This window comes from Centruroides sculpturatus, unplaced genomic scaffold, assembly GCF_000671375.1.
Source record: "Centruroides sculpturatus isolate CEXI.00-Female unplaced genomic scaffold, Cexi_2.0 scaffold592, whole genome shotgun sequence".
Lineage (NCBI taxonomy): Eukaryota > Metazoa > Arthropoda > Arachnida > Scorpiones > Buthidae > Centruroides > Centruroides sculpturatus.
This window is the reverse complement of record NW_019385417.1, coordinates 142,198-169,260: the sequence shown is the minus strand read 5'-3', so window position 1 is coordinate 169,260 and position 27,063 is coordinate 142,198. Positions and strand designations below refer to the sequence as shown.

Here is a 27,063-nt window from a genome sequence, read left to right as displayed (position 1 = left end):
CCGGAATGTCAAAATTTGTGTGAAAACAAAACAAAAATGATACACAATAGAAATAAACCCACAATAGTTATTTATTAAAAATGTATTATATATAACTGACCAAAGACTAACTTCTCTTGCCACTCATGGATTGGCATTGAACTTTAGAATTTGTGCAAAATTTAAATTTTAGACAGTCATATTATTTGTAAGTTGAATGTTCATAAGTAGGGGAGCACCTGTACATTTATAGGTGACAATCTATTTTAAACAATATTTTAAGATGATGAACTGATTTATATGTATGGATTGACAAGTTTAAAAATTTCATGAATAGTAATGATTATTTAATTTTTCATATTTTAAGGCATCCTCAATGAGTGAAATTAAAAAGGCTTATCGTAGATTAAGTTTGATATATCATCCAGATAAAGAAACAGGAGATGAGAAAAAATTTATGATGATTGCTAAAGCTTATGCAGCGTAAGTACATTGGATATGTAATTTAATTTATTGATAAAAATATTTTGATAACATTTAAATCAGTAATTTTTACTTAATAATAACTAAAAATATGTTTTATTGCAAATATTTTAGTTTGACAGATGATGAAGCTCGAAAGAATTGGGAAATGTATGGAAATCCAGATGGACCTGGAGGTTGGCTTATTTTATTGCATAATTATCATTTTTACTATTATAATTCTAGTTGCAGTTTATATATACATGTGTTATTATTTTAAATAACATAACAAATAGCAATTTTGCCAAATAAATAACATTGATGCTGAATTATTTAGTGACTGAATAATCAAAATTTATTTAAAAGTTTAATTAACATTTTAAACAGATTCTGCTTATACAAATTGTGATTAAAACAGGAGAAATGATGGGTTAACCAGATGTTTCTTTTAACATTCTGTTTTTAAAAAAATTAATTAAATCAGAAATTTTTAAAATTACATTGTTATAGTTTAATATGAAAAATTTTAACATTTGAAAAAATACAAATATTTAAGTTTTTAAGCAAATATGTTAAAAACTGAAACACAATGAAATATTTATTGCATCTCTACTATTAATACAATCTGTATATTCTAAAAATAAATAATTTCTAGACTAAAACAAGTAGATATACTTTTTACATCCGACTTCGAGAAATTTGCATGCACAGACAAATGAAAAACGATGAAATACTAAACCTTTATTCTTAACAGTTCCATTCTCAGTAAATTCACATAATCCAAATTACTGAGAATGGAACAGTCTTAGATGGAAAATCACTTATTTATTATAAGTGATTTTCCATCTAATTTCAATAATTACTAAGATGTTTAATTTTTTGTGTTTAAAAAAATTACAAAAAGTTTTAATATTTTTCTATAAATGTATCTAATTATTAAAAATATTTGGAAAGTTATAAAAGAAAATTTGTAAAAGTTTTTTTTTCTTTAAAATGAATAATACTTTGGCAAATAAATTACTTGTAACAAATATATATATTCAGATTCTAATAATAGTTTATTTAGTTGGTTGACAGTTGAAATTAATTAAACACATTCTTATGCATTAGTTGGAAAAAGTCAATGAAATTAATAAATTATTAATCTTTCAGCAACTTCATTTGGTATTGCTCTGCCATCTTGGATTGTTGAGAAAGAGAATTCTGTTTGGGTAATTTATTTTTGAATTCTTTCATAGATTTAAATAAGAAATTAATATTAAGGAAAAAAATCTTGCTTTTACAATATTGAATAATTAAAATTATTAATATTATTTTGTGCTTACTTTTGTCTTTTGTGTCAATACAATAATAAATTGTTTTAAAATATTTTAATAGGTTTTAGGATTGTATGCTTTAGTCTTTATGGTTGCTCTGCCTGTAGCAGTGGTATGTATTTATTAATATAGTTCTTTTTATAAATTAGCTTTTTAATTATTTTGTGTTTTTGGAGTCCCGTCTTAAATACGTTATTTGAATAAAAGTATTAGGATGCCCCAAAAATGTTGATTATTCTCTGCATAGTAGAGAAATGCCTTCAACATGCATAAAAGGCATGTTGAAAAAGCATACATTAAAAATAAGATGATAAACAAGCTGAGAGAATGGAATGGTTCATGCTGGGATACTAAATGACTTTCAGTGAAGAAGTTTTATAGACTGCCACCTTTCAGGCAGATCTGCTCAGCAAACCTATTGCAACTATCTAGATCAACTTTACAAAATGTTCTAATGAAATGGAAATGTTAGGATGTTTCAACAGTACTATGTCATGGTTTGGCAGACTACATACATTCAAGTATCTGGATGTTGCGTACTGATGTGTATAGTTCATAAAAACTCTGCAATACAAAAATTGATTGTAAAATTTAAAAATTTTTGGATATGTTATTAGTTCAAGGATATTCCACAGAGAATTGAAAAGTCATTGTTTTTCAGTCATATGCTATTTATAAGTAATTGTAAATAGCATCCAATATTAATACACGACTCTTTAGTGATGTAAGGCACATAACCACTGGATTGTAGGTTACTGGAAATGTTCTGTGAAGTGATAATCATACAGTATTCAGTACCCAAATGAAGAGTATGAGTGTAAAGAATGTCATGTGAAAATTTCCAGTGATCAGTTATCAAGTTTAGTAGTAGTGGAATTATGACATGATATATTTTTCAGGATTTGGCTTAATCTGCTTGTTCATTTGACTGGAGCACATAATGTGGAGGGATATTGTAACATTTTAGTTTTTGTACTTCTCATTTTATAATTATTTTGAAATAGACTATTTCTTTACCAATACAATCATGTTACTATTTATAAAGTACAGTGTGTTAAAAGATGGTTTGAAGGATAATGGCATTTAAGAACTGAACAACTCTAATTATTAAGAGAAAAAATATTTTCATAATTGAAAATCTAAACAATACAAACAATGTTCTAGTCCTTTAAATCTTGTTTAAATCCTTTTCACTTCATTCAGGAACTATAAACAGTAGGTGACTTGAAGCAATAAAAAAAAAAACTACTTAAAATTGACAGATAGACACTATTAAAAAAATTACACATTAAAAATGATTTTGTTGTCAACCTTCTGTTGTAAGCTTTGACGTCTACAAACATTAAAAAAATATTTTTAACAACAGCATCCATGTCACATAATTGCACTTAAACTGAATGTCCTCTGATGGATTTTTTTGGGCAAATCATTTAAGAAGTTTTTTTTTGCTTTAAATCACTTACTGTTTATAGTTCCTGAATGGAATGAAAAGGATTTAAAGGACTCAAATATTGTTTGTATTGTCTAGATTTTCAATTATAAAAATATTTTTTTCCAAATTAAAATAATCCTGTTATTACATATAATCTAATTATTAAATTAGCCTTATTTTAGCCAGATAATACAGATCATTTGGTATGATATTTCATTCTTCACCAGAGTTTACACAAATTAAGGACATATCAAATAGCCAGCTAAATTATTATTTGTGAAGTTTCTGCACATTATTGCAATAAAATAGAAAATATTTGAAAAACACAGAAAACAGAAATGATGAAATTATTAAAGCAGTACAATAATTGATCCTTGTCATAAGCTGTCAACAGGATATGGTTAGGATGACCAATGCTTAAAAAACTTCCAAACAGTACAGAATCCAAGCAACTGTTCATATGGATTTTTCTTTAGATGTTAAGAAGCTACTAGTAAATACAGTCATATGTCAGACAAAACACAAAACACAGCAGATTGTTAAAGATCAAAGTTTCATTTAGATCTACAACTCGCTAGTAAAGGATTAAAAAAAAATTTATTAGTATGTGGATCCATTAGACAACTTGATTTCAGTATAATTATTCATTTTAAATTAATATTGTTATATTCAATTATCAGAACATTAATAAAAATATTGTAATTTACTAACTTTAATGTTGATAAATGTAGATTGTATTCTTCACAATGATGATAAAGATACATATGATATAACAGATTAAACTTATTTTTATATTTAATTGTTTGCAGATATTAAATTATTTAATGTCATACAATATTGTTGAATATTTAATTATTCAAGTTTATGATTCTAAATATACAAGTATCTTGAGAATTTGAAGTAAATCTTTAAATTGTCAGGATTATAAAAAAATGATTTACATATAAAATGAATAAATTGATTTTAATTAATATTAAAATTTTTAATTCATTTGAAAGATTTAACATATATTAAAAAGTATTTGAAATTGTTTAGGGAATATGGTGGTATCGATCTGTAAAATTTGGTGGGGATCAAGTTTTATTGGATACTACACAACTTTATTATTATTTCATACATAAAACTCCTTACATGGTCCTTAAAAGTAAGTAACTATTTTCTTTTAAAAGTGAATTGTTTTTTAGATTTTTATGTAGATTTTATTAAACTTTTATGATTTTCTTTTTGGTAAATATATACATTATAGTTTATTGTTATAGTTCATTATATAAAAAACTGTGTTAATATAAACAGGTTGCATTCTTTTACTTTATCTAGGATAAAAATAAATTTGTGCAATGAAAATTTGATTATCAAACAGTCTTTTTAGATAGTAATATGTCAGAATATAGTTGACATGTGCATGGAGTTATATACCATATGTATATATACACAGTGTTTATATATACTGTGTATAAACATGAGTTTTTAATTACTTTTAAATTGTATTTGATAAATATCTTGGAATTATATCACTGTAACATTAGAAATTTAATATGAGAGATTTAAAACAGTTTATATGAACTGATACAATTTTATAAGTTAGCTTAATAGTAAGTTATATCTTACCTAATTTCAAAACAAAGCCAACAAAACTACATAATATTTTCTTGAAATATAACCAATTTGTTATACCACAATTGTTTTTAAAAAATTATCTGAAATCATATTTCATAAGAAAGCAATGTATGTGCAAAATAATATAATTATACATTGTGTGTGATTTTTATTTCAATCAATAGAAACCTTGATCTAAAATTTTTAAAATAATTACAAAATAAAAATTTATTGGATTTAATCTTGAATATAAGATATTTAATAAAAATTAATTTTGTAGGAGTGATAATGGTACTTGCTGCATCAATGGAATTTGAAAGGAGTCATAACAGTGAAATTATTGAAAGACCAAGTGATAATTTTGAAGTTCCACAGGTAATTTATAAACTTTTATGTTCTTCACACAATTTTATAAAATATGAATATATTTAAAATACTAAACTTTAGAATATTTTTTTTTTATAGCTTATCAAAGAGCTACCATTTTTAGGTGAAAAAAATAGAGAACGTCCTTTATGTTTTGGTTATAGTATCAAGGCCAGGGCATTGCTTCATGCTCATTTAAGTAGGATTAAATTACCACCTAATACATTGGATTTAGGTAAGTAAAATGAAACTATGATATTAACAAATTATTGCTAGATTTGAACAATATAAAAGTTTTGTGATGTTGGTTATTTAAAATATGCAAACATTCTTTGAACATATCAGTTTTGAATGCTCTATTTTCTAGATATTCATAAATATATGGATTTATTAATCTTGCATAAAGTACTGGTAGAGAAGATGAATGATTTCTAGCTTTTTATATAGTAGCATTAAAAAAATATTTTTTTTTTAAACATTATTACAAGTAAATTTGCAGTAACTAAATTAATGACTAATTTATGAAAATTGATATTTTCTAAAATACTCTTGTTTACAAAATGAAAAGAATAAACTTTAAAACTTGGCAATGACAATGTTTATTTACAGACTTCTGGATTGCCTCAATGAACTTTTTGATTTTACTGAATTATGAATTATTTATTAGTCTTCAATTTATTTAACCTGTGGAAAATGGCGGTTTTTTTCTTCTTCTTCTTTCTTCTTTTAATATATGCTCCAAATATAGTGCATATGAGAACATTTAAAACATGAGCTAATCTTGAATCAAATTCATTTTGTGTTGAATTATATATTAATATATTTAAGAATGCCACTCTAAAAAATGTATGTGTTAATCATCATTTATTTTTATTGTAAGAAATTGTACTCAGTCTATATATTTGATAATTTTTAATAGATTTGAATTTTGTCTGTCCATAACCTATAACACTTCTTATATATATAGCAAGTGTTCTGGAGGAACAAAATTATTTATTACTGTAATAATCATCCTTGAAATTGTGTTTTTATATTTTTATTCAAAATAATCTAATTGATTTATTGATTTTTTTAACAATATCAAACATAAATTTTAGGTGAAAGAATTGTTTGATATAAAGAATCAATAAATTCTGCTTTTGCAGTCTGTAGTAATATCCATTCTAACGTATGAATAACAATTATTATATACAACTTTAGTTGGAATTAGGAGATATGATATATTTGTAGTTTTAATTTTAATTTTTATCCAATGAAATTAAAACATTTATTAATCATTACTGTGAGATGTAACATTAAGATCCAAAATGTCAAGTTCTTGTAGAACAAATCAATTGATCTTATGTTATCTCTACATAAAAAAATTAATTATTTTATATTTAATTTATAAAAAAAAATCAAACTAAAAAGTTATTCAAATGTTAAGAAATATGTAACATTGTTATCACATATTGATTGAGGAAAATAATTCTGTTTCTTGTTAAATATTGATGAGTATAATAAAATACAGGTAGGCCTCCTACAATGTGGTACCTTTACAACGCGTTTTCGCTCCAATGCGGTTGGAAAATGTGGTAATTTTCTTACAACGCGGTTTACGGTATTTAGAAACGAATTATCTTTCACATAACAGAAAAATTGCAACAGATCATGTGATACAAACCGCAATTCGACATACAGAACTAAATGTCCTTGAAAACAGCTTTGTCGCTGTTGGTGTGTTATTTATTCCCTTGAAAGTTTCAGGGTAAGACCGGTTTCTAGCCAGATGTGCATCAGTTACAGTAAACACTCAAATATATCACTAAATTTTTCATCATTTATACTGTTTCAATAAGTGAGGACAGCAAAAATGGTCCAAAATACAATATAAACTTCTATTGGGTGTATATTTTTAACAACATAGTGAAGAAAGTTATTTTTTGCGATTTTTACTGTCCACAAAACTGATTGAAAAAATTTTAGCCATAACAATGCCAAATGAAAAGAAAATACCATCGTTAAAAAGGAAATTTATAACTCTTCAAAGATAGAAATTTTGGATTGAATTAAAAATCAAGAGCGGATAGCTGATATTAGTAGGCATTTTAATTTAAATGAGTTGACTATTCAGTCGATTAAGCAATCGGGAGAAAAGATTAGAAATTTGGTCGCATCTGGATCATCTATTCTTGCAATAAATGTTTGCTAGTCCGAGAGCACCTATAATGTAAAAAAATAGAACAAGCGCTAATATTATGGGTAGAAGATATGAACAAGAAACGGTTGCCTTTAAATAAAACTGCACTTAAACACAAAGCCTTAAAAATATTTGATNCTGTAATGATAGCGTCGAAACAATTATTAAATTTTCAAGTCAACTGTATGAATTATTCATTTTGTTTTTCATTTCAAAATTACTGTATTTCTATATAGTATTATGAGTTCAGGTGTTATTGTTTTATAAACAGTCACCGAGCAGAGTCGACAAAGAGGTATCAGATGGACACCTCGAATCGGACCTTTCCCGCGACCCGAAAAAGTTTCGTCTAGCACCTGGAGACAAAGGAGAGACCAATCGGGAAGCGAGCAATGGGACGAGTGACCAATCCGAAATTCGAATAGTGGGGGAAAAACTATAAAAATCGGAACTTCAAGGTCGAAGAGGAGTGTCCTCTGGATTAAGCCTACAGTTGTGCTTTGTCTATTGTGTTGTGCCACCGCCAATCACCTAGGACGCTGCAACTTAACACCGAACATCTGCATCGTCCAGCGATCCTTCTCGTCCGCCCGGACTAAGACCGATCACCCGAACTCTCACCGTTTCATAGGAACACCGAGATTTTGGAATTGTCCAATATCGATGTAAGCTTGAATTCGAACAAATAAACGGGTTTTCTCTTGTAAAACACTTGTTCTTCATTTGCCTCCTTCACCACCGCCCACAAACGCGGTTTCCCTCAGGCTCATTCTGACGCGAGATAATTTATAACTGTACTCCCCTTAACGTCGGCGACCTTAAACTACATTTACATGATAATGCTATTTGTATTATACTGGATCTTATTTTATTTATATTATGTTATCATTATATTTACATATAAGAAATATGAATTTAAAATCTTAATAAATATAAAATGTACTCCGAAGAGTATCGAATCACTTTTCGATATTTTAAAATAAGACACCAAGAAAGTCGATTTTGAAAGTCATCAATGAACTTTTCATTTGATTTTACGTATCTGGAAATTAGGCTCCAGTCTAAAACGTCTTGTAATTCACGTAAAGTTTGAATATTTAACTATTGATTCAAAACTTTATGTATTTAAAAAACAATTAAACCTTAATCGAGCCTTATCAAAGGCTAATTAAAGTCGCGATAAAATTTTTTCGCGCGGGCAAAAAACTTTGAAAAAATTTGAGGACTTAAAAAACATACCAAAAATTCAAAAAAAAAATTTCAAAACTCCCCTTAAGGACCGCGTTTTATGTAACGCTATGTAACTTGCCCGAGATATCTCGGGTTATGGGCTTAATTAATTAAAATTAATTAATTAATTAATTAATAATGAGATTAAAAAAACTGATATTAACCTATCAGTTTTTTTATCTCATTAGTATTAATTACTTCTGATGTTAATAATTTTAAAAAGATTGATGTTTAATATATACAATAATAAAAACAATAATTTCAGATCAATTTTTATAATGCAAATTGATGAATTGTTACTTTAAATGACATGCCACATTTAGTAATAAAAAAATGTATAATGTTCACGATAAACTGGTTTTCAATAAAACTTGTTTTTGTTAAGTAATAAAGTTTATTAATTATATTTTTTCCCAAGATTATTTACATATTAATACTGTAATGACCATACAAAAAAATTTTTGGGCCAATTCAGTCCCAATAGAATCTTTAATAGAAAAAGGATTGAATTGGCCTAAAAATTATTTTGTATGGTCATTAAAATGTTAATAAAGTTTATTAAATTCAAAAAGCAATATTAATTTTCTTTGGAAGAACGAAATGTTTCTTCATGGTGAAAAATATCATGTCACAGAAAATTAATATTATTTTTTAAATGAAACATTGTGTATGCATCTACTTTACACTTATTACAGATGTTATGCATATTATATTATATTGCTATTAATAAAGACATTGAAACTTTACTAACATTGTGTTTTGAAACTTTACTAACATGTTTAAAGCATATGTTGTATTGATGATTCAAAATGAATTGCACTTGGTTCTTCTAAATCATTACGTGATGAATATCTTTGATTTAATTTTTAAAAAGTTATTTTATAAATCAATATTTTTCTAATTGTTGTTTGTGAAATTTTCTAATTGTTGTTTGTGAAATTTTATAAAAATTTTGCTGTATTTATAAATTCTATGTACAGAAAGCTAGAACTTCTATATACAGTGGGTGATCAGTTAACGAACATAATCCGTTCCAAGACTTTGTATGCTATCCGAATTGTTCATTAACCAATTATCAATTTACCATAGGTTTTTATGGGAATTTGATTAATTCGTTCTGGAAACTCCAAAAAATAAAAAAATATATACTTTCTTACTATGTTTATTTATATGTAATAATAAAAATGCGTACATACATACAGTAGATCCCCCTATAAGACGGTAGATACGTTCCGTTCTTTATGAATCAATTTCGTAGGAATCACAGCCCGACACGTTTGAAGTTTACGGACTACGGCTGTTTGAAAGGTTTTCTTCCATAAAATTAATCAATTCTAGACTAATCCGACTCAACATTTCCAAAATACGTATATTTTTTTTGGAAATAATCCGTATAAACTACGCTATAAACAAAAAATTGTAGGATTACTTACCGAGTGTGCACCATTCGACATCGCCGTTGCTCAAGCTTGTTTTCGTCGCGGAACAGCTCAGCAAACCGCGGCCGCGATTTCTGATGTTATTTTTCTGCGAAAACTTCGCTGAACTTTGGAGACATCATTAATATAAATAATTTTTATGGCCGTTGAATAAGAAATGTTTCTTTCACAAGAAATATATAAAATTACAGCACTGTATTAGACTTACAGTACCTAATTTACATACTGTACAGACGATAGTTCGCCTAAACTCTTTGTAGCTGGCGCCAGGTGGCGGAAAGCATATATATAATTACAGTATAATAAAGTTACAATAAATTAAGTTAATATATAATTATATATACAGTACCTAATTTATATATAATTATATGAACAGTACCTAATTTATATATAATTATATGTACAGACGAAACTAAACTCAATTTACCCACCTAAACATCCGTAGCGTGGCGCTACAGACAACGGGAAAGTAGTTCGGCTGCCCGATGACGTTTTACGTAATTATAGAAGTCTTTTTACCGTTGTGTACGGATACCACCACAATTTTTTCGCCATCTTATAGGAATCGTAATTATAGGAACCAGTCTTATAGGGGGATCTACTGTATATATATGTATATACAGTCTTGCATTTTTATTAGTCATGCTTTTTCCATTTGTGGTGGGGTTAAATAATCTGTCTAATGTCAATTGCTTTTCTATCTTCTACAGGATTTTTTAGAAGTAATTAATAGCATTGTAATTGTAGAGATCTCCAAGCCTATTAACCTCAACCCAGTTTGGATGCCATTCTATGACCATTGTTCTGATATCCTCCCACTTCTTCAAAAGATCTTTAATAACAGATATTGTCATTAATTCTCTTTTTCAAAAGAAAGCATATGTTGCCGAGTTTCTTGTCATTCTTCTGTCATCAGATCTGTTTCAGGTTCAATTATGAGCTTTTCGATGTTCTTTATTTCTCAGATGTGATTTTTGTTACTCCTTTAGCTGCTTGAGTCTTCTTGATTATACTGTATTTTTCTTAGATAAGATTGAACTGCGGCCTACTGTAGACATGTTCAAGCCATACTGCCCAGCAATGTCAGACATTATCTGACCACCTTTGCTATTATACTCTCACCTTTCGAAAATAAAAACCAATGCAGAACTTAATGATTGCCTGACCGACAGACTTATTTTTATGATAGATTGTTTCTGTCAGAAAAATAAAAAGCTGGAATTACAAGGGAGAGTTTCAAAATTCGGAGGAATACTATCTGAATAGTACCAGGTTGAACGCCAATGTCGATGTCTCCCTCACACCGAAAAGTTTCAAATTGTTGCCTGAAGACAAGGGAAGACTGATCAGTATTCATTATTTTACATCACTTCTTCTGTGAGATGTTCGTTATCCGAACATGTATTTGTTGTCCGAACATAAAAATCTTTTGCGAAAGTATTCATTATCCGATTTGTTCGTTAACCGACCACTCACTGTATTAATTTCAAAACACCTTTTTCTCTATTTCTAGCAAATTTTTTAAATTAAATCAAACAGACTAACATTTTTGCTATCTTAAATGGCTTTCTTCAGGTTAAGTATAAGATATAGTTTAAGATAACCAAAAATGTTAGTCCATTTTATTTAATTAAAAAATTTGTAGAAAAAGAGAGGAAAACGTTTTGAAATTAATGTATTTATAAATTTTGTAATTTAAGAATTTACTTTTAAATGAATGTGTGTATATTCAATTAGAAGTTTAGACTATTTACAAAAATATAATTTTTGAGTCTATTAATCCATTAATACAACCACAGAAGTACCCGTAACATTGGTTTGAAGAAAAACTTCAATAAAAAAACAAATAATAAATAGGTAAAAACTCACAATATTAAAAAATGATCAAAACATCAGCCTTTTATTTGAGGTTCTGACATTTTTTACATTAAAAACAAGTAAGTCTTCTCACCATACTATTAAGTATTTATCCAATTTTATCAGGTTCTAGCCCTCTGGTGGTTGATATAAAAATTATATTTTTGTAAATACAGTAGAGCATCAATTATCCGACTCAGTTGGGAACTGGGGTTGGTCGGATAACTGAAAAAACAGATAACCGAAAAATATGAAAAAATACATTATTAGTATAGTATATTAGTATATCCCAGGTAATTAGTATATTAGTATATCGCTATTAACCTACTTCACGTTGAATTTTCATCGATGTTAAGCCTAACAAAATTTTTTATTAAATAATAATCATCGCTATTGTATTGTTAAAAATTAAAATTATTTTATTGCTCGCAAAACAAACAACCACTCCTAATTAGAAAATTAAGCCTCATTTAAATACTGGTCTCCCTTTCATGATTGAGTCAGTGTTGCCAGTAAAACACACAAAAATTTAATAAAAATAATAATAAAGTAGCCAAGACGTAGCCAAATATTGTAGCACCACATCACTAGCGGACATTTGAATTTGCCGACTAGAATGCAGTTGGTTAACCGGTGTGACAGTTGATCAGGGGTCGGATAATCAATGCTCTACTGTAGTTTGAACTTCTAATTAGAAGAAAAATATCCTGAGTTCACCATGAAATTGTGTGTATATATTTCAGATAGGCAGTATGTTATCAAAAAATGTCCATATCTTTTACAAGAATTTGTTCAGTGTGCTTCCCAACTTACAATGTTAGCTCTAGCTGGAAGAAGTAAGTTTACTTTTTTCATATTTTACATAAACATATAAAAATAAATGCATAAATTTCTGAAACCATTATACTTTACTATAAAATATTCTATATAGTAAATATTTTTTATTTACATATGAAAATGTACAAAATTAATATTTACTTACTTTTCCATTGAATGAAAGAATGTTTTATTCAAGGAAAGCAAATTAAATTTAAAATATTTTATAATATTTTAAATTTAATTTTTTTTACTATTATTTGGACAACATTACTTTCATTACAATGACTAGTTCTTATTCATAATTAAGTTTGATTTTACCTTGCGAAATAAACTTAATTATGAGTAAGAACTAGTCATAGTAATGAAATAGTCCAAATAATTTGTTTAAAAATAACTTATATTTTAGTTGAAATAATCACAAATTATTCAATTAAATATTAAAATTCCACATTATTGCACTTGCATATTATATATATATATATACACACAGATATTCATATTCATTCCATACTAATGTTCATTCCTTATGTAAAATTGACTTATAGAATAAAATAATAAAATATTTTTATTTTAAAATTCTTTTAAATTTTAAAAGTATTTCATAATTTTTATTAGATTACTAAAATATGTTTTTCTGTAACAGTTGCTAGAATGCCAAATTTAGATACCTTAGAAAATGCAATGAAGGTATGTTCTATGATTGTTCAAGCTCTTTGGGATAATAAAAGCCCATTATTGCAGCTACCTCATATCACTGAAGATATGCTTCGGCATTTTACTACTCGAAGAGTAAGTATCTATCAGAATATGAAATTGCATTTGTATTCTAAAATAATATTTTAAAATTTTAGTATTTAAATTCACATCATAAAAACTTATTCTGAAATTTTTTTTACATTAATTAAACGGCTAGTTTCAGTTCAGAAATGTATTTTTACAGAGAAAAAGTTTTTAGAGATGTTAAAAGATGTATAGAACTCATAACAAATAATGGGTGTTTATCAGAATACTAATATAATTCTGAATATCTTCAATGAAAATATCGTGTATAAAATATAGTTTATATAGATTGACACAGTCTATAAACTCTATATGTTAGTCTTGATCAGCTTAGTGGGATGTGATTGACTTTCATGAGTCAAAATTACCAATAATCTACTAACAATGTTTTTGTTCTTTTATATAAAGTTTATTAGCTTAATCTTATAAGATTAAGCTAACTATGTTGAAAAACAGTTATGTTTATTTCTTGCCTAATAATTGATGTTTTAGATTTTCTTTGGTAAATACACAAAGTATAAAATTAAACAGCATTAGCATTTATCATTCATCATTCACTAACCAAAAACAAATTTTACTTCCATTTATCATACAAATCATAAATTTCATTTCTCTGACATACACACTTTTCATGTAATTGAAATTATTTTGGTACAACAAAGTAATTTCTAAAAATAACAATGAAACTTAGATATAATTGAAGAGCGTGTTCCATTTTATTGTTTCTAGTTCAGTATCTGCATGTGTTAAAATGGAATGGAACATGCTCTTCAACTATATCTAAGTTTCATTGTTATTTTTAGAAATTACTTTGTTGTACCAAAATAATTTCAGTACTATACAGAATAGCAACAGTTAAGATTTTAAAGTGGAAAATATGGAATTTACAAATTTTTTCACTTTTAACAGGCCATATTATTGATTGACCAAAAATAATATAAGTGATTGACCAAAAATGATGCAGCAGTTGACTTATTGACCACACCTACTCTGCATAAATTCATGAAAATTACTATAGTAAATTGTTTCTACCAGTTACATCATTAAATATTTTGGCAGGGGTTTTTTCCCCTGCAATTTGAAAAAATTGTAATAATTATAAAAATTGTAACCTATAAATCCCACTGTTGCTCATGTTTTCTTAATCTCGAGAATAGAGTTAGATAGATGAAAGATGAGATCATATCCTGAAACTTTAGGGGAGGGAGGTCCTGATTAACTATATAAGAACTTCTGATACAAACCAGAAATCATATTATTTCAATTCAAAACTTTTCCCTTGAAAGCAGGTAATTGACCAGCATGACTCTGTTGTTAAAGGAAAAGTATGTTGTACAGGGGCAAGCCACTACTAATAATTTGAGGAGGAAAGCATATATTTTAAATTCAATAAATTAAAAATGTGATTAAAAATTGCAGCCCAACATTGTGACAATCTCACAATAAGTATAATATAAAAGTTGCTCATTATAATATACAAATATTTGTTGACTGAATTGATAATGCTATACTGAAATTTTATTATTATTTATCATATAAAAATTTCATGTATGATTGAATATGTAAATGCAATTTTTTTATAAGCCATAGCTTTAGATACTTATAATAATTAATATAAATAAGTAAACAGTGTTTGGAATTTATTGATTATGTTAATTTCTGTTTGCAAAATTTAGAGAAATATTCGAAGTATTCGTCAATTAGCATGTATGGAAAATATTGAAAGGAGAGCATTATTGAGGAGTTTAACAGATGATCAATATGAGGATGTTATGAATGTTTTAGCAGGTATTCCAGTAATTGATTTAGATGTCAGATCTGAAGGTAAGATATTCCACAATAAAATTATTCATTTATTTAAAATAATATATAATTTCTAAATCAGGAATTATTAAAATATAAATCATAAATTACCAGAGAATTTTAATAATTAAATTATTTCTATTAAATATTCAACAATAAACAATTTTAAAATGTGAATGAAGAAAGGTTTCGTTGGCAATTTTACTAATAAGAATTAATTCATAATGCCAACAATTTTACAATAACAATTTTAGCTATGTTAATTTCATAAATAATTTTTTTTACTCCTGGGCACCAAGAAAGGCCTTTTTATCAAGCCTGAAATAGATTCAACTAGGCTGGTTAATGGACAAGTGAATGGTTGAGGGACAAGAATAGCTCTTTCCCTGAAAAATTCCTGGGATCTTTTGACTTGTCCAGATTTATTTCTAGGTTTCCAGGGTGATAGGCTAAACTTTTGGCTAAACAGTCATCACTGACTAAAATGACTTCATGAATTACTGGATTTTTCAATTTATTTATAGTGATTGGACTATTAATTGGAATTGGTATCAAGAATTGAAAGAATTGAACATTTTTCAGTAATTGGATTTGAGAGAAATTTACCATGGTTTCTGATTCTTAAAAAGATTCTTTGACATTAGTAACAAAATTAATTTTTTGTTTTGGGTAATAATTAAAACTGTTTAAATTATGATTATTAACAGTTGTGTGAGCAGCTGGGGGCCAGGGGTTTTCTGTCCACTTATTCAGCATGAGTAGTTAAACCCAATCTCAATATCTAGGATGGTTTAAAAATTTAGATTAAGAGTTCTGTAGCTTAATCTACTCAGGACTGACACCAGTTAGGATAGAATTTAGTTTAATCTTGTGTCCTAACTCGTGATCAAAAACTTATATTAAAAATATCTATAATGGGGGCTTTACTCTACGAGTGGAGAAGTCCCTTGGGTAAGCGATAGAAATTCAATAAAACAAAAGAGACAGGTTGTTTACAAATAACAAAACTAATTTAATAAAACTATAAAAATGATTACATACTATAATAGTCATTTCCCTTGTATAATAATATATCAAAGTTGACAGTTCTAGATTGACCCTAATCCTAAGGTATTCTACCTTCTGAGTATGAGAGAGAGTTTACAAACAATTATCTTTTAAAACAAAATATCTTCATGATACTTATACTTGTATCCCATTCTGTGTATAGACATTGGTCTTTATTCTGTATAGGCTGCAGACAGTTCTAGGTTCCTTTTAGGCAGAAGTTATGTCCAGAGGATCTTATGGCACTAATCTAAGACATAGGAAGATACCTATGGTGCATTGTGCACTGTGCCTGGATTTTAGCGCCCATCTCCTATTTATACCGTAAATTTTCCCTAAATCTCCTCCAATGACGATCAAGATTAAAGATCATCTGACTGGGTGTGGTCGATGATTCTTTTGAGTTAGTCAGCCCTTTTAATCATGAGAGATAACAATCTCTCCCAGGAACTGACTGTCAACAGGAAACTTGTGTTCCTTGTTCTCCTCAATATTTTTGTTAAACTTTATAAAATATTTAAAAATTATATTAAATTTTAAAATAATTTAGCTTATTAAAATCTCGAATCTCACACATATATTATTATACTGTAAAGTTTCATTTACTTTGTTAAACATAAAGAATAAATAATGTATAATTTTGCTTAATGCATTAATTGCATTGCTAATTGATACATTGTGCAAAATTTAAACAGTTGCACTCCATGTGTCATGAAAACCTGAAACTATTGTAAGAAATACAGATTATCAGAACTAACGAGTAACCAGTGTTGTCAGGTTTGGCATAAATTAACTTGATCTCTCTGTTAATGTATTGTACTATCAGCAATAGTAACAATTAGATCTATAGTACAGTTTTGCCCAAACTGCTTCAAAATTTTAATATTGATGTGTTTTTACTATGCTTAGCATATTTAATATATCCATGTACAGCCTGTTTTCAAAATTATAAACACGCCCAACTTTTTTCAATAACAAAAATATTAATGATAGTAATGTATTTATTATATTAGTATGTTGTTTACAACATCAATTTAAACATTCTCTGAAATTTTTAGAGCATTCTGACAATTATAAAATTATCACAGATTTTCAATTTTTGATTATTTCAAAAGTATAAACATATGTGCACAAAAAAACGATTGTGATGTTTCAATATTTTGAAGGTCTACCATTTGATTTAATTAATTCAAATACTTTATCAGGCATAAATTTTACTATTTTTTGAAGTTGTTCTGTTTAATATTTTCCCAACAATCCATGATAGCTAATTTCAGTTCGTTTACCATATTGTATTGTCTGTTTTGGCCATAAACAAGATGATTTATAATGCCCAAACATTCTCTGTCGTGTTCATATCGGGGCTCCATGATGACCAATCAATTACATTAATTTTTTTTTTTTCAGCAAACCAATATTTAGTCAACTTTGATGCGTGAATGACAGCGTTATCCTGTTGGAATTGCCAGTTTTCTCCCCAATAAGTGATCAAAAAGTTATTAAACTTTGAAACAACAGTTCTTGATACTTTTCTGAATTCATTCTACCTTCTATAAATATAATTTCTGTTTTAACTCCCCCATCCAAATCCTGGCCACACCATCACCGAGTCTCACCTTGCTGTCTGCTCATTCTGACTTCTTTGTTCTTTCTCAAATCATACCAGTAGTGACTATAACTGTCATGTCCATCCAAATTCCATTGTTTTTTTCTTCTAAAAAAGACTATTTGTTTCCACTGCTCTTTCATTGTCATCTTGTCTTTTGTCCACTTTAATCTAGCTGTTATGTGCAATTGTGTTAATTTTGGTTTGGCAGCCATTTTTGTAAATTTGGCATTTTTATGATTATGCATACATCTCCATAAAGTTGTTGGTGAAACTGCAATTGACAACTGATTCTCTGACAGACAACTTGTTGACCGTCAGTAGCCAAAAAACATTTCTTTCATTTCTAGGTGTAATTAGTTTAGGCCTTCCACATAGCATATTTCTGCCATAATTTTCATCCTGAGTTAACATATTTCCACAGCACATGTAGATCGATTTACAGCTGCCAAAATTTGTCTTAGAGATTGTCCTGCTCCTTTTAGTTGGTAAATTTCACATATTTTTAACACTGTTAGTGTTTTTCCATGAGGCATTGTTTTAAATAAAAAAAAATCTGTTTAAAATTGGCATCACATTTGTAATAATGAATGATACTACTCTCTGGTGACAACTAATTAAACCAATAATTAATAAAAAAAAAAATAATTATACTAATTTTATGCACCTGTGTTTATACTTTTGAAACAATCAAAAATTGAAAATATGTGATAATGTTTTTTGTAAATGTCAGATAGCTCTAAACATTTCAGAAAATGTTTAAATTGATGTTGTAAACAACATACTAATGTAATAAATACATTACTATTGTTAATGTTTTTGCTATTGAAAAAAGTTGGGTGTGTTTATAATTTTGAAACAGACTATGTCCAACTATATTTTTGAAAAGAATCAGAATAGAGTATTATGTCAGAAGTGAGTCTTTTCAGTGGAATTGGCATCAGTATTGGAATCATTAGAAATTTTAGTATTGTCCCATTACTATTTATATATATGTTAAGCACCAAATGCCTCAATAATATTAATAGCATGGTTTACATGGAGAATGAATATAATTTTATTTGCCAACTAAAGTAATACTAATAATTCATCATTGATTTACAAATTGAAATTTCACATGAAAAAAGAATTATCTATTCCCTGGTATTCCCGACATATCTTGGATCGCAACCTAATGGCCTTGACCTGTGGAACTGAGATATCTCATTTCAGAATGTTTTTGAAACTAGATGCCACTAATCATTATAATTTTTATATTAAAACTAACTTCCAAAATATAACTTTTTTTGTTTTTACATTTATTAATATGTCTATCTTGTTTGTGCAAAATAAAAAATAATTTCAGATGATACAATAGCCACAATTATTTTTTCAAAAACGTGTAATTTTCATTAGGCTTAACATTGACAAAAATTCACCATGGCACAACACTCAATGGAGAAAAATTTCAACGTGGGATAGGTTAAAATTATCAAAAATTGCAAGAATTGTGATAATAAATTTAATTCCATTTGAAGCTTTATTTAGTATTTTGGTTTGAAAAGTTCATTCTGTATCCTTGTAAAAGAGATTATTTCAAGAGCTTGATCTCAGAAGTGACTCAACTGAAGTTTTTTAAGTTGACATAAGTGTTTATAAAAGTAAGCATTTTCCATGTTAAATTTACCTGCAAGAAAATGAATATGATTCTTGTTGAAATTGAAATTCTCTTTTTCTAATTGTTTAGATCAGTGGAGACCAATGGGCTCAATCCAGCCCATAGCAGGCATTAATCTGGCCTGTAAGCATACTTGACAAATCACTTAGGGTCCATTTAAACATTATATCAATAGTTTATGAGAAGATTTTTTTGTATCTGATAATTGTTGACAGTGGGGGAGGGTGAGTCTTTGATGACTTAAGATTGGGAAGAAATATAGTCAACATACAATCATTGCAAAATTGTCTAAAAATAATTTCTGTGTATTTGTGAATTGTTTAAATGTCTGGGCTGATGACATAATTAAGGGGAGAGGGATATCTTGATTTCTGATGACTGGTGGTGATGTAGAAAAGGGATCAAAACTGCAAATTTTTGCTGATGTAATACTTGAATGTTCCCTTTTAAATGATAGAAATGGCCTTCATTTTGTATATACAGAATATACAAAATATTTGCAGTCTGCCTGCATACAACTTGTATGTAGGCAGACTGCAAATATTTGGTTGTGCAATTTGGCCTGCCAATTGATTTGGGCATCACTGGTTTAGGTTATAGGAATAAATTCATCTCTTGACAGTTCAATAAAACATTATTAAAACTGATGATAATTCTAATATAATTCTATTCTAAAAACTAGTTCAGGACCTACAAGAGTTAAAAATATCCTATTTAATTAATAGATTAGCATGAGAACTATTCTGCATGCCTTTATGGCTCAATGCCTACAAAAGGAAAATGATGTGAGCAGACAATTCAGAAAGACATGCAAAGCATATCCACACTGGAAAGAGTTAAATATTTTCAATGAATTTGACTGACAAAAATAATTTATATAATTACATTAGAAAGAATCCCAAAAACTGATATGATTGTATTAAGAAAATTGAAATTTAAAAAAAAAAAATGAAAAAAAGTGACTTACTATAAATTTTTCTGTTCTTTAAAGATTCTTTTCATAATTGATAAATGTTCATTCTATTATTATAAATTGACTTTTGATGTATTTTTCTGTTGTATTCTAAATCCTAATCCAAGAAAAAGTTATAACTGAAGATAACAAGAATTACAATTTCAGTATTTTAAGAAATTTATTAATTTGCATATTGTTGCATATTTATAGCTTAAAACATTTTCTTTTGTATCAATTACAAATATGTTTTTAAAATAAGTAATAATTAATAACAACTATTTTTCATATTATAAATTTATAATAATATGAAAACCCTGTTAATACAAAGTTGAAGGAACTTAAAAAATTAGCATTTTGTATTAATTGACATTGAAATGTGTGTCCCCCCTCATATATGGGTTCATAAATCTTTTTTGCATTAACTCAGACTTTGAATAAACCAATAATATAGTAACAGGGTGTGACTGTGTGAATAATTTGCTTATTATTAATTATATTTATTCTAATTTATTATCCAGTTCTGTGAAATTCATTTTAATAATTACAAATAAATAATTTCATTTATAAATATAGCAATAATTTTTTTCAATTATAATTTAAATTATTTGGTTTGTAAGTGAAATTATTATTTAGCAGTTGATACTCTCTTAATCTCTTGATTATTGTATGACCCAAATTTAAGAGTACTTGATATACTAGAATTCAATACAATGAGATGTTTTATTTCTTTCTAATTTATAAGATGAAATACTTGATACAATGAGTGCTGATCAATAAATTATTTACAAAGAACCAAAATATTCTAATCACAAGTGCTATGAGATTGAGTTTTGCATGCTCTGTTTATATGGCTTGTAAAATCTTGTCTCTATTTGCTAGTAAGTGCTGTTAATTCTGATGCATTTGCTGAGTTCAGTAAACTCTATTTCTTCATTTCAGATCTTTTGGCAATTACAATTTCTTTAATTAAAAAATAAAATTATTTTTTAATTAAAGAAATGTTTACTCTATTCTACTTCTCTGTATTGTCTTGACTAACTTTTGTTTTTTTAAATAAATATCCAATAACTTGTGTTTGCTGTTTTGCTTCTTTTATGTCATGTTAATTGCATTTATATCAGCAAATAACCTAATTAACACTTTTAATTAACATTTAATTACATATTTTGTAACATTTAATCTTATTTGGAGAACATGGGTAGCGCATGATGACTGAGTTATGTCAGAATAAGATAAAAATGTAAATTGAAAACATAATGGAAAGTTTGCTCCTATTTGAGATTTCATTTCATATTTACAAGAGGTTTTTGGGAATAATATACACTCATAAATTGAGGTTACACTACATTTGAAATTAACTGTAGTATAATATGATAATATATATATTATTTATCTTAGTTTTGGATGATGAAGATTCCTGTACCATCACTGCTGGTGCTATGGTTACAGTGACAGTTACATTGACTCGTCGAAATATGTCTACTATTTTTGATCAAGAACAAAATAATCAAGAACCAGAAATAGATGAACCAGTAGAAGAAAATGAAGTAGATGTCATTTTTATTAAATTGTTTTTTATACTTCAAATAACTTAAATTATTCAAATTTTTTAATAGAATCAGCAACAAAATGTAATAGAACATTCTCCTCACACACGGAAACCAAAAATTTGGGAAAAACAAAAGAAAAAGAGAGGTGCTCCTGGAAGAGGTGGTAAAAACAAAAAGAAGCCTTCTGCAAAGCCTTCCTCAAATTCTGCATCAAAAAAGATGGCATCTCAACAACAGCAAACTAATTCTGATAATAAATCTTCAACAAAGGTAATTAGCTATTTACCATAATAGAGAATAATTAAAAATAACATTTAATATGGAATATTTATTACTTATTCTTTTCACTAGATATTACACTGTTTTATATCATTGATGAAATGAATTTAACAGAATAATTTTTTACATAAAAAAAATATTTATTCTAGCATAATGAAGAAAAAACAAGAATTAGGGATTCAGAAGAAAGTGGTGAATCCGATTCTGAATCTGATGCTGGTAGTAGTCATTCTGGATCGACGGGTGATCATGATGATGCTAGTGAAGAAATAGGATCTAATAACAGAGATCGTCAAGATAAAGGAAACGAAGAAGAAGATGAAGAATGGGAAAAATTTCAACAGAAAATGGCAAAGAAAGAGAAAGTATTAGAAACTAAATCAAAGAAATCTCATAGTGTTCACTGTCCATTTTTTCCAGAGGTTAGTCTGTTTTTATTAAATTTAAATTACAATGCAATAAGTCATTAAGTCCATGTTATTAGCATATTATGAAAGTTATTTCACTTATTTTATAAATGCAACTCAATTAATATAATTTACTTCTATTTATAGTTATCATAAATAGAGTTAATATTATATAATGAAACATATAAAGCAAAAATATATGTAGTTTACTGTACTTTCAGTTCTGTCAGTCCCTTTCTGATTTTTTTGTGTGTTCATTTTTTAATGTATAGGTGCTCCCCTACTTATGACCTGGTTAGATTCTTGCGGCTTTGTTGTAAGTTGAAAACTAACTTAGAAAGTACATTTGTACACAGAATAATCTGTATGATTGTAGTAATTCTAAATTTAATATAGTCTGGAAGGAGGAAAAACCAGAGTTCTGGATAGCATAATTGGCAATGGATCTGCCTAGTCTGCAGAAGATGATGCACTGTTCCAGGTTGTTCTTTTCCATAATTGTCTGAAGTATTCATTCAAAATCAACTTGAAACAATATTAATAACTTTAATTTAAAATGGCAGCGTATAACTATCTACCTTTAGGCCAAATTCTCTAGATTGATTACTCTTTATTATAGCCCAGAAATAGCTCTTAATATGACTCAAATGAATAGGATTCAAAAGCATTAAGTTTAAGAAAATCATTAAATTATTTATTTATACATACATTTATAAACAACCAAACTGATAAAGTTTCAAACAAAACTTAAATCATTATTGGGTTATTTACTAATCTTACAATAGCCAAATAATAATTTGGTAGATCCTCAGTTAATATTGTTCCGGAATTAGCACAGTAGAATCAGGACCTTCATCACAAAAATGAACTTTACATTTCTGTGTGCATATGTTTGTGTGTTATTTAACATATATTATTATCCAAATTAATATAAAAATAACTTAAAATTAAAGTAAAATCTGTTTATTTTGGTTTGTGTGCGCCCTTTTCTTTATTAACAGGTAGGCCTCCTACAACGCGTTTTCGCTCCAATGCAGTTGGAAAAATGCAGAAATTTTCTTACAATGCTGTTTACGGTATTTAGAAACAAATTATCTTTTACAGAAAAATCTCAACAGATCATGTGATACGAGCCACAGTTCGGCATATAGAGCTAAATGTCCTTGAAAACACTGTCCATGTTGGGGTGTTTTTCTTTTGAAAGTTTCAGGGGAAGACCGGTTTCTGGACAGATGTGCATCAGTTTTAGTAAACACTCAAATATATCACTAAATTTTTGATCATTTATACTCTTTCAATAAGTGGGGCCCGCAAATAATAGTCCAAAATACAGTATAAACTTCTATTGGGTGTATATTTTTAACAACATAGTGAAGGAAAGTTATTTTTTGTGATTTTTATTGTCCACAAAACTGATTGAAAAAATTTTAGCCATAACAATGCCAAATGAAAAGAAAGGACCATCGTTAAAAAGGAAATTTATAACTCTTCAAACAAAGATAGAAATTTTGGATCAAATTAAAAATCAAGAGTGGATAGCTGATATTAGTAGGCATTTTAATTTAAATGAGTCGACTATTAGGTTGATTAAGCAATTGGGAGAAATGATTAGGAATTCGGTCGCATCCGGATCATCTATTGTTGCGAAAAATGTTGCTCGTCTGAGAGCACCTATAATGGAAAAAAATGGAACAATTGCTAATATTATGGGTAGAAGATATGAACAAGAAACGGTTGCCTTTAAATAAAACTGCACTTAAACACAAAGCCTTAAAAATATTTGATTATTTAAAACAAATGGGACAGTTGTCAGCTGATGAAACCAGTGTTAAATTCATGGCTAGCAATGGCTGGTTTGAAAAATTCAAAAAATGCCATTCAAACACCAAGTTTTTCTCATTTTAGAACCGAATCCCAGTTTTTGTATTAAGTTGGTGTCCCCTTAACACAATTTCCCACAATGCAGTATTTCCAAGGAATGTATCTACCGTGTTGTAGGAGGCCTACCTGTACTTTATATTAAAATGACCTCATTTAACGCTGTTTTGTTTATCACTTTGTCATCTAGGAACGCATCCCCTGCATTAAGTGTGGTCTTACTGTAATAAAGGTTATTAATAAATATGTGATGGTTTGTTTATTTATTAATTTTCATGATTATGGTCTTATTGAATAATGTGTTTTGATAATTAATAAGAACTTTGCACTCACTATTATAATAATTTTATATTATGAGGCATTTAAAGAATTGTATTTGTTAGTTTCAGTAATTGAACTTTTCATTTTTAAATGAAAATAAAATGTATTTAAGTAGACATTAATGATGATTTTAATATTTGAATTTAATAGGACAAACAAGAGTATTGGTGGGTTTATATAGCAGATAAGAAGAGACATTCATTGATTACCGTCCCATATTTAATGACCAACTTGGTAGAAAAGGAAGAAGTAAGCTTTATTAATTATTATTATTTTTATTTTTTTTTTTTAAACTTTTGCTTAATCAAAATTGATTTATAAATTCTGGACAACTGGATGGCTGACATAGTTATGGTACTGACTGGCCTAGTGCTCTGAAGAAGCACTAGACCAATACCTTAACCCTAACCAAAAAATTTTGGTTAGTGTGGCCCAGGAATTTTTTGTGGTTAATCTAGCTCAGATGTGTCAAATGCTGTCTCTCATCATTAGGCTGCCCCCATTATGGGTTTGACCAGATCAACAATGAATATTGAAAAAAGCCCTTTTAGTGGCCACAGCAGTGCTAAATTCTGATTTTAAATAATCATTTTAGTTAATGTTTAGAATTTAATAATTTACAGTATATTAAAAGATTAATTTAAGCAGTATAAATGCTTATCTACATAGATATAATGTAAAACTTGTTACTTTTTCTGTTGTACTGTCAATTGTAATTAAATTTTAACTTTTCCAGTTTATATTAAAATCTTTAAGTGACAGAAAAATTTAAGTTTCCTCTAAATTAAAATAATAATACATTTTTTTTTTTCAATTTTAAGTTTTATTTTGTTTATAATCAAATTTTGACCAGCATTAAAATGTATAATCAAATTTTGACCAGCATTATCATAATTAAAATAACCATATTCAAAATCATATGCATTTTTTCTAAGAAAATACTCTGGTTAATAATAGCATCACTTTAGCAATATGATTATTTCAGAGGGAATTTGCTACCTTGAATAGAATGAAATGGAGTGAGAAATTGTAACAATTGTATTTGAATAGTTTTAACAATGATATCAAGCTGTACATGCTCAGATTTAGTGGATGAAGGTAATAGGTGAATGTTGTGTATTTCTAGTATGCACATTTTCTCAAAGAAAAATGCTCAAAAGTTATGAAAAGTAATTTTTATATTTTTACTATAGGAGGTGAGGCAATTTGCTTATGATTTTGTACATTCATATTAATATTTTATTCTCGGGTAATACAGCTGTTTTTGTCTCGGATTTTCCAAACTACAAATCAAAATCTATTGTAGATAGATTTGGATAATTTGGAAAATAAAAATTTACATGCATATTATGTAAATTTTTATTTTTATAAAATATAATACTTTTATAGTGTCACTTTACAGTAAATGGTAGTAGTTTTAGCGTACCTAATAATTATCTGCTTTAACTTTGAAAAAACTGATATTTCATAACTGTAGTTATATGGTAATAATTTTTTTTAAGTTAAATGTAAAAATTGCAATCAGAACAATTAAATTATTTTCAGTAGAAATTATAACAACTAGCTGAAGTTGTGTTTCAGCTATGTTTTAAACCAAACAAACATTCATTCTATGTTGTTTGCAATAATTCCACAACAGATTTAGATTTCCTGAATTAGTAAATCAAAAACAGCTGCATTACCTGATGATAAAATATTAATATGAATGTACAAAATCATAAGCAAAATCATAAGTCTTTATATAATAAAAATGAAAGTTTATTTTTTTTAACATTTACAACATTTATCCATTACTTTTGCTTTCAACCACTATATCTAGACACATACAACTTAACATCATTGTTAAACTTATCCATAGCATAATTTTTACAGATAATTGATCCCTAATGTTTTTCTTTATACCCATTCCAAGTCATATTTGCAGATAATGAATGTGCAATGATGTCTTTTAATGAGCAATTGCCATATATTCTCAAAAGAACAATTGATAAGTTTGAGAAAACAAGATGTTTAACAGTGAGATCAAGAAAATGCAAACCAATTTATTGAGAACCAGTTGAAGACATTGCAATCAATTCTATATATTTTTATATTATAATATAAAA

General features: G+C 27.6%; 1 protein-coding gene across 1 annotated transcript in view; it reads left to right on the top strand.

The window, feature by feature from the left end:
- LOC111638771 (translocation protein SEC63 homolog) overlaps positions 1 to 27,063 on the top strand; it is an 82,430-nt gene that overhangs the window by 52,390 nt on the left and 2,977 nt on the right. Inside the window, exons 4-17 of the mRNA XM_023384526.1 lie at positions 347 to 462; positions 577 to 638; positions 1,594 to 1,652; positions 1,819 to 1,869; positions 4,225 to 4,333; positions 5,066 to 5,160; positions 5,251 to 5,386; positions 12,600 to 12,692; positions 13,319 to 13,464; positions 15,132 to 15,279; positions 21,922 to 22,070; positions 22,140 to 22,343; positions 22,502 to 22,774; positions 25,109 to 25,207. Coding sequence (XP_023240294.1) covers positions 347 to 462; positions 577 to 638; positions 1,594 to 1,652; positions 1,819 to 1,869; positions 4,225 to 4,333; positions 5,066 to 5,160; positions 5,251 to 5,386; positions 12,600 to 12,692; positions 13,319 to 13,464; positions 15,132 to 15,279; positions 21,922 to 22,070; positions 22,140 to 22,343; positions 22,502 to 22,774; positions 25,109 to 25,207 — 1,740 coding nt within the window. The remainder of the gene's footprint in view (positions 1 to 346; positions 463 to 576; positions 639 to 1,593; positions 1,653 to 1,818; positions 1,870 to 4,224; positions 4,334 to 5,065; positions 5,161 to 5,250; positions 5,387 to 12,599; positions 12,693 to 13,318; positions 13,465 to 15,131; positions 15,280 to 21,921; positions 22,071 to 22,139; positions 22,344 to 22,501; positions 22,775 to 25,108; positions 25,208 to 27,063) is intronic.